This window comes from Herpailurus yagouaroundi, unplaced genomic scaffold (genome assembly GCF_014898765.1).
Source record: "Herpailurus yagouaroundi ecotype Mexico unplaced genomic scaffold, PumYag 166, whole genome shotgun sequence".
In the NCBI taxonomy this organism is placed as follows: domain Eukaryota; kingdom Metazoa; phylum Chordata; class Mammalia; order Carnivora; family Felidae; genus Herpailurus; species Herpailurus yagouaroundi.
This window is the reverse complement of record NW_024412407.1, coordinates 6,215,950-6,227,864: the sequence shown is the minus strand read 5'-3', so window position 1 is coordinate 6,227,864 and position 11,915 is coordinate 6,215,950. Positions and strand designations below refer to the sequence as shown.

At 37.5% G+C, this 11,915-nt stretch overlaps 1 protein-coding gene across 1 annotated transcript; it reads left to right on the top strand.

Moving 5' to 3' along the window:
• The first annotated feature begins 2,801 nt into the window (after positions 1 to 2,801).
• LOC121039059 (olfactory receptor 8S1-like) lies at positions 2,802 to 3,728 on the top strand. Its single transcript, XM_040489060.1, has one exon. It carries the CDS (start codon positions 2,802 to 2,804, stop codon positions 3,726 to 3,728), a length of 927 nt encoding a protein of 308 aa, XP_040344994.1.
• The last annotated feature ends 8,187 nt before the right edge of the window (positions 3,729 to 11,915 follow it).

Sequence of the window (11,915 nt, the reverse complement as noted above, 5' to 3'; positions counted from 1 at the left end):
ACAAGGGGACAGACTAGAGTTTGTGTGGCATTACAAAGCCAGGCAGATTTCAAGAGGCACAACCTAAGTATGTAGCCCCAGACAGTGTTTCAAACTAGGCACAAGAAGAAAAGCTAAGAGAATAAATCCCTGAATGCTAGACAAGAGTGAAACAAAGAGAAACAACTGAGTACCTATAAAATAGTTAAACAGCTGTATATACAAAGTTGTCTTCTTCTTAGTGCCTATCATAGCCTGGCTTATAGGAGTCCACCTGTGAATATCTGATGTCTGAATAAATGGGCTTATAGAAATATGATAGAAGTATAAACAAATGGAGAAAAGGATTGTGAATGGAACAGGTAAAGTCTACTCCCAGACCCTCTCCAGCTACAGCAATCTGACTCCAATTCTGACTCCGATTCCTCCTACACACACACACACACACACACACACGCACACAGAATTACTTTCTCTTTCAGTTATCTTTTTTTTTTTTAATTTTTTTCAACGTTTATTTATTTTTGGGACAGAGAGAGACAGAGCATGAACGAGGGAGGGGCAGAGAGAGAGGGAGACACAGAATCGGAAACAGGCTCCAGGCTCTGAGCCATCAGCCCAGAGCCTGACGCGGGGCTCGAACTCACGGACCGTGAGATCGTGACCTGGCTGAAGTCGGACGCTTAACCGACTGTGCCACCCAGGTGCCCCTCTTTCAGTTATCTTTAATGTTGAATCTTTATCAAGCTTATGGGCCTGGAATCTTTCCCAAGAATGTTACTTGTATAGTCTATACTCTTCATCATTTCTTTCTTTATTCCACAAATATTCATTGGGGTTCCATTCTGTGCACATCCCTTCACTAGGCCAAGGGTTCTGGTTGCCAAACATTATAGAACACAATCACTGCCTCCATGAAGTTATAGTATCATGAAATGGAAAACATTAATACACTATACATGTGTACTAACATTAACTATGACAGAAAAACAGGGATTCATGTGGTAGTCTACAAGGAAGAGAGTTACTTATTATGAGCTGATGAGCTAGATCATATTATGGAGAAACAAGAATTCTTAAGAAACTCTTCAGAAAAGAGGTAGAGACTCAGTATAGAAAAAATTCAGTCTTCATGATCAAAGAGTTCAGAGTTGGAATCATGGTATTAATCATTTGGGATGATACTCAAATACTTTTGTTTCCTTATTTAAAAAATCTTTACATAATGATTTACTTCAACTTGCATCTGGAGTTTAGTAGAAGTACCTAGGACTTATGTGGCACTCAATAATAAGTAGTTCTCCTATTATTACATATTATGGTGAATTCAGAAAGATAATGATCAATGAAGATCTCGGGGGGAAAAGTTGAAATTAAGGTAAATGTCAAAAAACAAATAAGATTTGGATCTAAAGACAGGGCATTCCAGATAGAGCTGATGCTTGAGCAAAGGCAGAAAGAAAGGATGTCCATGAAGTACTCGGAGGAAAACAACACTCGTTTGCCCTCAGAATTGGGGCTTTCTAGAGGGAAGTATATGGACAATTCTATAGGTACATAGATACCAGGTGATGGAGGACATTCACTGCCAAGCTTTGGTTGGAAGACATGGTAGGATATATCTACGAGATACCTCTTGTCTTGGAGAGCAACCAAATGCTGTGCAACCAAATGCTGACTGTTGAAATTGGCAATTTAGACAAGTAATATAACCTCTGATACTCCATTTTCTCTTCTGTAAAATGGATCCAGCAAGCTCTGCCTTTTTCATGCTACTCTGTTCTCCAACATACAAAGGCAAAGAAAGACACATGCACACACACACAGGCACACATGCACTAAGATTCATGATTACATGAATTACACTCATGATTCATGATGCATTACATTCATGATTACATTTCAGTCTTGCTGCAAAGATGAAAGTGATTGTAAAAAAGCTAAAGAAAGACAAAATAATGTCATTGAGCAATTATGCAACCTAGCAAGGTTTTAAATGGGAGTAAGAAACTCAGTGACAGAAGAGAAATGACAAGTGTTGCAACATCCATTATAGACAGTTCACTAAAATATACAAATTACAGGCACTGCTAACAAGTTTCAATGAAAAGAATTGACTAAATTAGTCATGGTCCTGGTCTGGACAAATTTGTGAATTCCGAGGCACCTGGGTAGCTCAGTTGGTTGAGCAACTGATTCTTGATCTCGGCTTGGATTATGACCTCACTGTTTGTGGGTTTGAGCACTGAGCCTGCGTAGGATTCTCTCCCTCCTTCCCTCTGCCCCTTTCCACCCCCCTCTCTCTCTCACACAAAATAAATAAATAAACATTTTTTTTTTAATTTATGAATTTCTGGGGCGCCTGGGTGGCGCAGTCGGTTAAGCGTCCGACTTCAGCCAGGTCACGATCTCGCGGTCTGTGAGTTCGAGCCCCGCGTCGGGCTCTGGGCCGATGGCTCAGAGCCTGGAGCCTGTTTCCGATTCTGTGTCTCCCTCTCTCTCTGCCCCTCCCCTGTTCATGCTCTGTCTCTCTCTGTCCCAAAAATAAATAAACGTTGAAAAAAAAATTAAAAAAAAAATTTTGTGAATTTCTTCAGCAATCTCTGAGATAGAATATCAACTATAGGATAATATCATACTGAGATTGACCCATTCAGATGAAGCAGAATATCTGTATGGGAAGAGAGGATCCAAAGATTCAATGAGGGCAAATATTAAATATAAGTTAGTTGGGTTCAAACCCCCCTCCTCTGGTAATTGAATGTGGTCATCAGAGGTTTAAGTTTTTGCCTATGTTTACTTCTAGGGAATATTCCCTCTAAATGGCTTTGAAGAACCACAGCACCATCACAGAGTTCATCCTCCTTGGCCTGTCTGTTGACTCCCACGTCCAGGTTCTGCTCTTTGTGCTTTTCCTTGGAATTTACCTCTTTACTATAATGGGAAATCTATCGATGCTGTTGGTCATCAGGGAAGATCCCCATCTCCACACACCTATGTACTTCTTCCTAAGCCACCTCTCTTTCATGGACTTTTGTCTCTCTACTGCCATAGTGCCCAAGCTTCTAGAGAACCTCCTGTCTCAGAGCAAAACCATCTCAGTTGGGGGCTGCCTGGCTCAAGTCTTCTTTGTGTTTGACATTGGAGGAACAGAAGTCTGCTTACTCTCAGCAATGGCCTATGACCGTTATGCTGCTATCTGTCACCCACTCCTCTATGGCCGGGTAATGAATAATCAGCTGTATATGCAGCTTGTATGGGGCTCATGGAGCCTGGGGTTTCTAGATGCACTTATTAACATCCCCCTGACAATGAACTTGGATTTCTGTGAAGCGAAAATCATCCATCACTATAGCTGTGAGTTGCCCTCCCTCTTCCCTTTGTCCTGCTCTGATGTCTCTACCAGCCTCACTGTCCTGGTCTGTTCTACACTCCTGCATGGTGGTGGTACATTCTTCCTGATTTTCTTCTCCTATGTGCGCATTGTCTCCACCATCCTGAGCATTAGCTCCACCTCAGGCAGAAGCAAGGCCTTCTCCACCTGCTCCTCTCACCTCACTGCATTGAGCTTCTTCTATGGCTCAGCTTTCCTCCGTTATCTCATGCCAACCTCAGGCTCACCTCTGGAGCTCATCTTCTCCATACAGTATGGTGTGGTCACTCCCCTAGTGAATCCCCTCATCTACAGCCTGAAAAACAAGGAGGTTAAAAATGCACTGAGAAGAACCTTGGGAAAGTTTTTGCAATAGTACAGGTAGCAAACTGGATGGAGATGATTAGGTGTTAGGCTAGTACTGCATGCATGCAGATATCTGTTGAATTGATGTTAAGTAAAATTGGCTGAATGCCTATCTTGTTAAATGCTGACAGATGCCTTAGTATATAATTTAACACCCAGACTCAGTATATCTTATTCTAATTTTTTTCTATACATAGAGATCGGAATTGAACAAATTATTGAGCAGTCTCAATAATATATAGACATGAATCATTTTTGACCTATTTTTACCAAAATATGACATACATACAAAAAGTGCACAGAATATAAGTATACAACACAATCAATTTTCTCAAAGAGAATATGACCAAAAAGCTGGCAACCAAATCAAGTCTCCCTTTGCAACACGATGCCACCCTCACAAGTAATACAATACCATATATCACTTTTGTCTTCTTTTGCTCTTCACAGAAGTGGAATCATACCATCTAGTTCTTTTTCTTTTGTGCCTGATTTAATGTACTCAATATTACACTTAGAGAGCTAACTCTTCAGGTATAATGTATTTGTTCATTGTTTATTCTCAGTGTTGCATTATTTTCCACTGTGTGAACATATAATTTATTCACCCATTTTACTGTTGAAAGATATGTGTGTAGTTTTGGTTTATGGCTGTTATGACTAGTGTAGCTGTCAGTATTCTTGTACACATCCCTTAATGAGCATAGATACTTTTGTTTTGCTTTGTTTAAGTATATACCTAGAGATGGCTTTGTTTGATAATAGGGTATACATCATACTTCCAAGAACTTTCCCTTCGTGGTTGTAAAATTGTATATTCCCATAGTAGTTTATGAGAATTCCAGTTGCTCCATAAAATACACATGGTATTTTTATGTTTTTCATTTCATAATTCTAGTGGGTGAGTTGTGATTCCATTTAAGGCTGTACTTTGCATTTCTCTGATGGCTAATAAAGCTAAGCACCCTTTCCTCTGCTGCCCTGTGGATTGACTTTCATTCCCTTAATGTTGTTCTGATGAAGAGAAATTCTTAATTGTAATAAACCCCAATTAATCATTTTTCCTTTATAATATACTTGCTATTTTTGTGCTGTGTTAAAATCTTTTTCCTTACTCTTAGTTTATGAAAATATTCTGGTTTTTTTTAAGCTTTAGTGCTTTATTATAATCCACCTGGAATTGCTTTCTGTGCATAATGTGTGATAAAGGTCAAGATTCATCTTTTCCAAATGGAAATGCATTTACCCATCACCATTTATGTTCCCACTGCACTGTAATATTGCTTTTATCATAAATCATATATATGTGTGGGTCTGTTTCTGAATCTTCTTCCATTTTGTTCCATGATTAGTTTGTCTGCTTTTGTACCAATAACAAACTATGTTTACTATTATATCATTATAACAGGCTTCGAAGTTTGGAAGTAGAAGGGTTCCTTGTAACACAATTCTTCAGGATGTGCTTGGTTCTTTGTATTTTCAGACAAGTTTTTAGAATCAGCTTATCAACAGCAAAAATGTCCAGGATTTTGATTGTGTCTGAATCTATAGATCAAGTTGAAAAGGGGTGGCATCTTCACAATATTGAGTCACCCAATTAACCAAGTTATAACTTTCCATTTAATTAGGTCTTTTTAATTTCTCTCAGAAATATATTATAGCTTTTATTATAGAGGTTTTTTGTACCTTTTGTGAAATGTATTATTGGGCATTTAATGTTTTTTAACTTATTTAAGCAGTATTATTTTTAAATGTTATTCTATGTGTGATTTTATTGGTATGGCAAAATATAATTTATTTTTATGTATCAGTGAACTTGTTAAATTCATTCCTTAATTTTAAGGGTTTTTTTTTTGTAGATCAACTTTTTCAGATTAAGAAAGTTTTCTTTCCTTTTCATAGTTTGCTAAGTGTTTTATGCATAAATTATGTCAAGTTTTATCAAATGGTGTTCCTGTATCTATTGAGCTATCATCTAGATTTTCTAATTTCATTAGTTAGAAAGGTCAATTCTATTAGTTGATTTTTAAAGATAAAACTTCACGGGGCAGCTGGGTGGCTCAGTTGGTTAAGTGTCTGACTTCAGCTCAGGTTGTGATCTCATGGTTTGTGAGTTCGAACCCCACATCAGGCTCTGTGTTGGCAGCTCAGAGCCTGGAGCCTGCTTTGGGTTCTGTGTCTCCCTTCCTGTTTGCTCCTCTCCCATTTGTGCTCTGTCTCTCTCAAAAATAAGTAAACATTAAAGGTAAAACTTCACATCGGTTTTATTATCAAGATTTAATAGACTCATAAAAAGAATTAAGATGCATCCTCTCTATTCTGTGGAAGAATTGTGTAATATTGGTTGTTACTTCTTCATATATTCATAAGAATTCACTATTAAACTAATATGATTGGGGTTTTCTTTCTAAGAGCTTTTTTAAAATAATGAATTCAAGTTATTTAATACCTATTAAATGATTCAGACCTCTGCTTCTTCTGCCAGACTTGGAAAAAATGTGTTTTTAGAGAAATTGGCCCAGTCACATAAATTCTCAGATTTGTTAACAATTAAAGTGGCTCATAATATTCATTTTATTATCTTTTCCATGTCTATACTATATGTATTGATATCCTACTTTTCACTCTGATTTGTATATATCCAATAAAGTGTTAATATCCAAAATATATAAAGAACTTAGACAACTCCACACACACACAAAATAAGAATCTAATTGAAATGGACAAAAGGGGTGCCTGGGTAGCTTAGTTGGTTAAACATCTGACTTCCGCTCAGATCGTGATCTTGGGGTTTGTGGGTTCAAGCCCTTTGTCAGGCTCTGTGCTGACAGCTTGAAGCCTGGAGCCTGCCTAAGGATTCTGTGTCTCCCTCTCTCTCTGACCCTCCCCTGCTCATGCTCTGTCTCTTTCTCTCTCAAAAATAAATAAATATTTTTTTAAAAATGGACAGAAGACATTAACAGACATTTTCCCAAAGAAAACATACAGATAGCCAACAGACACATGAAAGGATGTTCAACATCACTCATCATCAGGGACATGCAAAGCAAAACCACAATGAGATGTCACCTCACACCTGTGAGAATGGCTAAACTCAGCACAAGAAACAAGTGTTGGCGAGGTTGTGGAGAAGAAGAAAGCCTCATGCACAATTAATGGGAATGCAAAGTGGTGCAGCCACTATGGAAAACAGTCTGGAGGTCCTTCAAAAAATTAAAAATAGTTTTCTGATATGATCCAGTGATTTCACTGTTGTTGGGCATTTACCTAAATAAAAGCATTTTTCACAGAAATAGAATAAGGAATCCTAAAATTTGTATTGAACCACAAAAGACCCCAAAGAGCCAAAAAATCCTGAAACAGAGTAACTAAGCCAGAGGCATCACATTTGCTGATTTCAACTTTACTACAAAGTTATAATAATTGAACAGTATGGTGTTGGCATAAAAATAAAATAGAAACAAAATAGAACAAAATAGAAAGCCCAAAATTAACCTTCTGCATATACTGTCAACTGATATTTGACAAGAGAACGAAGAACTCCAAATGGGGAAAAGATAGCCTCTTCAACAAATGGTGCTGGGAAACCAGATAACTATAAGCAGAAAAACAAGACTGGACCCCTATCTTACACCACTCACAAAAATTAACTCAAAATGGATCAAAGATTTAAACATAAGACCTGATACTGTAAAACTTCTAGAAGTAAACATAAGGAAGAAGCTCCTTGACATTAATCTGGGCAATGATTTTTTAGATGTGACACCAAACGTGCAAAAATCAACAAGTAGGACTACATTAAAATATAAAAGCCTTTGCCCAGCAAAGAAACCATCAATGAGGTGAAAGGCAACCTACAGAATGAGAGAACATTTTTGCAAACCGTATACTGGCTAAGAGGCTAATAACCAAAATGTATAAAGAATTCCTACAACTCAATAACCAAAAAGAAAAACAAAACAACCTGATTTTGAAATGGTCAGATAACCTAAATAAACATTTGTCCAAAGAAGACATACAAATGGACAATATGTACATGAAAAGATGCTCAACATCACTAATCATTAGGTAAATGCAAATCAAAACACCTAACACCTACTAGAATGGCTACCACGAAGAAGAGGAGATAACAAGTGTTGGTCAGGCAACAACAGATGTTGGCGAGGATGTGGAGACAGAGGATGTCTTTTGCACTGCTGGTGGGAATGTAAGCTGGTGCAGCCACTCTGGAAAACAGTATGGGGGTTCCTCAAAAAAATTAAAAATAGAACTACCCTACGACCCAGCAATTGCACCACTAGGTATTTATCCAAGGGATATAGGTATACTGTTTCAAAGGGACACATGCACCCCAATGTTTATAGAAGCCTTATAAACAATAGCCAAAGTATGGAAAGATCCCAAATGTCCAACGATGGACAAATGGATAAAGAAGATGTAGTATATATATACAATGGAGTATTACTTGGCAATCAAAAAGAATGAAGTCTTGCCATTTACAACGATGTGGATGGAACTGGAGTGTATTATGCTAAGTGAAATTAGTCAGAGAAAGACAAGCATCATATGACTTCACTCATATGAGGACTTTAAGAGACAAAACAGATGAACACAAGGGAAGGGAAGCGGAAATAATATAAAACCACGGGGGTGAGGAGACAAAACATAAGAGACTCTTAAATATGGAGAACAACAGAGGGTTACTGGAGAGGTTGTGGGAGGGGGGATGGGCTAAATGGGGAAGGGGCACTAAGGAATCTACACCTGAAATCATTGTTGCACTATATGCTAACTAACTTGGATGTAAATTAAAAACAAAACAAAACAAAACAAAACAACAAGTGAGGGTGAGGCTGTGGAGGAAAGGAAACCCTTGTACACTGTTGGTGGGAATGTAATTTAGTTCAGCCACTGTGGAAAACAGTATGGAGGTTCTTCAAAAAATTAAAATAGAACTATCATATGATGCAGTAATTCCACTTCTGGTATATACCCAGAGGAAATGAAATCAATATCTGGAAAAGATATCTGCACCCCCTTATTCATTGCAGCATTATTCACAATAGCCAAGACAGAAACAAACTAAATATACATCAGTGGAAGAACATATGAATAAGATATATATTATTATATGTATGTGTGTGTATACACACATATACACAGATGATAATATATATACACATACATATAATATATACACTCATACACACACACACACACACACATATACATACACACAGAGAATATTATTCAGCCACAAGAAAGAAGAAAATCCTGCCATTTGCAACAATATGGATGACCCTTGAAGGCATTATGCCAAATGAGATATGTTAGACAGAAAAGGAAAAATCCTGTATGATAGATATCACTTACATATGAAATCTAAAAAAAGCCAAACTTGTAAAATGAGAGAATAGAATGGTGGTTACAAGAGGTTGAGGGGATGGAGAAATTGGATAGATTTTGTTTAAGGATACAAATTTGCAACCAGTAGATAAATAAACCCTGAGGATCTAAAATTCCTTACAGTGATTATAAGCAACAGTACTGTATTGTTACAAACATCAAACTTGCTAAGAGATTAGCTCTTGATCCCACCACAAAAAAAAAGAAATTATAATTATGTGACATATATATTTTAATTTACTAAGTAATTATGATTATAATTATATATTATAATTATTCGGCGTTAACTAATACTTCAATGGCACTCATATTGCAATATACGAATGTATCGATCAACACGTTTACACCTTAAACTTATACGATGTTACGTGTTGATTATATCTCAAGTTTAAATTTTTTTAATAAAAATAGAAACTTTTTTTGTCCCCTCCCCAGGCTCCAAAAATGGAAACATTTTAAAGAAAAAATTCCATATAAGCTGAGAAATTTCTCATTAATGTCCAACAACTCATCTTCAGAGATAAAGATGCCTCCCATGAGGATGTGAGGCTGGACCTGGGATCATGTTAGTCTCCACACTGCTCTTTGCCATACTACTGCATAGAATGAGGTTTCACAGATGCATCCAATGAGTCAGATAGTTGAATAAGTAACCGTTTCTGATTTTTTAATAGATTTAATCAGAAAATGTTCGGCCCAGCTGTTTAAAGATACAGTTCCTTATGATGTGGGAAAGTCACCTGTTAGGTTAATTATATCTCACTATATACCTTCCTTAATAATTTCCTAATAAGTGGCCAGCAGGAAAAGACTTCCCGGCTTGCCTACTTTCAAAGGCCAGTTAAAACTTCATCCCTAAAGTTCTATAGCCTATATCTGTGAGAATCCCCTAGGACTTCTACAAACTTCACTCTTCCAGTTAATGAGCTTAAAGTTTGGCTTCAGACCATGACCTCAGGGATTACAGCTTCCTTGCACTGCTGAGATCCACCAGACTATCTGATTCCCTTCAGCTAGATTGTATCTGAAAAATCACTCAATTCACTGATATTCTTTGTCCAGTGTGTAAACTCAGAAAGATAAGTGAGTAGTAGCCTCTATGATTGGGTCTGACATGACATGAGAGAAGTCTCTCTTGTGCTCCTTTCAGAATTTGAATGTGCCCCACTGTATTTAGTGAGTGAGAGTAGACATTTTCCTGCCCTCCTGGAAGCTTGTGAATAGAAAACCTGTATGCATTCTAAAATTAGGCTAGAGAAATAGTGGCTCTCCGGTGCATAGTGAACACCTGACCGAAGATGACTTCTTATACTATGGTAAGACTAGAGCCAGAAGATGACTTTTGTGCCAGAAAGATTCAGACTCCTATGATTTCTCTAAAGGTTCCCCACATTCCCCTCTGGAGATTTCCAGTTTCTGTTTTTATCTAGTCTTCTGTACCTACTTGTCTTAGGCAACTCCTTTTGCCTTAAGTTCTCTCGTCATCTTTTGCTTGTACTGCAGACTAAGTTACAACCACTAGGACCTTTGTAGATATTTCTCTCCTTTGAGGCTCTTATCCTCAACTGTTTTTAGCATCTACTAAATAAATCCTCTCTATGCTCTCTAGCACTATGTCTACAGCGACTGTGGAATCTGCATTGGTCTGGAAAACTGAAACCAGGAGCTAAGAGGTTCTCAGTCTGGGGAGGAATGGGTAAAAGCACATCATAGTAGATAGACTTCAGTAGTCTGAGATCCTCCTTCTTCTCTTAGACCCTAAATGCATGTGCTAAAAATAATTTACTTTTCTGATATTATTAACCACTCCATCAACTCTGGTCACCAATATTGGTGGTTAAAGGGGAAGCGAAATAGCAGAAATCAGAGAAGATTTTAAGGAAAATATTGACATATTTGAAGTTTGTCTTCCATGCATACAAACCACAGGAATTTGGCCCTTCTTCCCATTTCAGGTGGCCTCAGAACATCAAAGGTTCTATATTTCCAAAAATAGTTACCCAGACCATCTCTGCCTTGCAGCACTGGACCTGCCTTTCATCCTATCTTCATTAATCTATCTTATCCAGTCATGTATATAATTAACTAATATTTTCTGTGTGATTTCACCAAACAGATAACTTTTGAGACTTTTTTCTTGGAAGGTCTTCTTGAAATGATATAAGACTATTATATCTAAACAAGTTAATAGTTTATAATGGAATTGATGTTCTTTGCCTCTCAGAGTTGATTGAATCTTAAATTTAGGCAAACGCTAATTTAAGTAAAATGAATTCACGGGAGCATAAACTTCAGCCAAAAATCATAGGATGGATGGTGATAATTATTTGTGATTATTTTTTACATGACCCAGAAAATGCAATTTCCTGCTTCACTTCTCTTTAAGGTGATATCTGACATAAACATACGAGAGAGCAAGAAGCCACCTATTTGAGAAGTTTCAAACACAGCTATACAGGCAAAGTGGTAAATAATACATTTTGTGGAAAATGATCCCCCTGGGTTCTACTTTCTTACTTTCCACCCTCCTTTATGTGAGCACTCAAACTTCTCTCTCTTCACCTTTTTCTGAATTTCAAAATAGACATTCAACTTCAATGTGAATTGAAGCCACTGTTCCCTCTCACAAGGTAAGTGAAGAGACTTTGAAATTAGTGCTTAGCTTTCGCTACATGGTTGAAATGAAGCCCTGTCCTCAGTTGGTCACAGTCAGAGGATCTATATTAGGTTCCAGGGGGAGCAAATCATGGAATCTCACAAGTTGGGCTTCCACCTGCCTTCCTGATGGGTT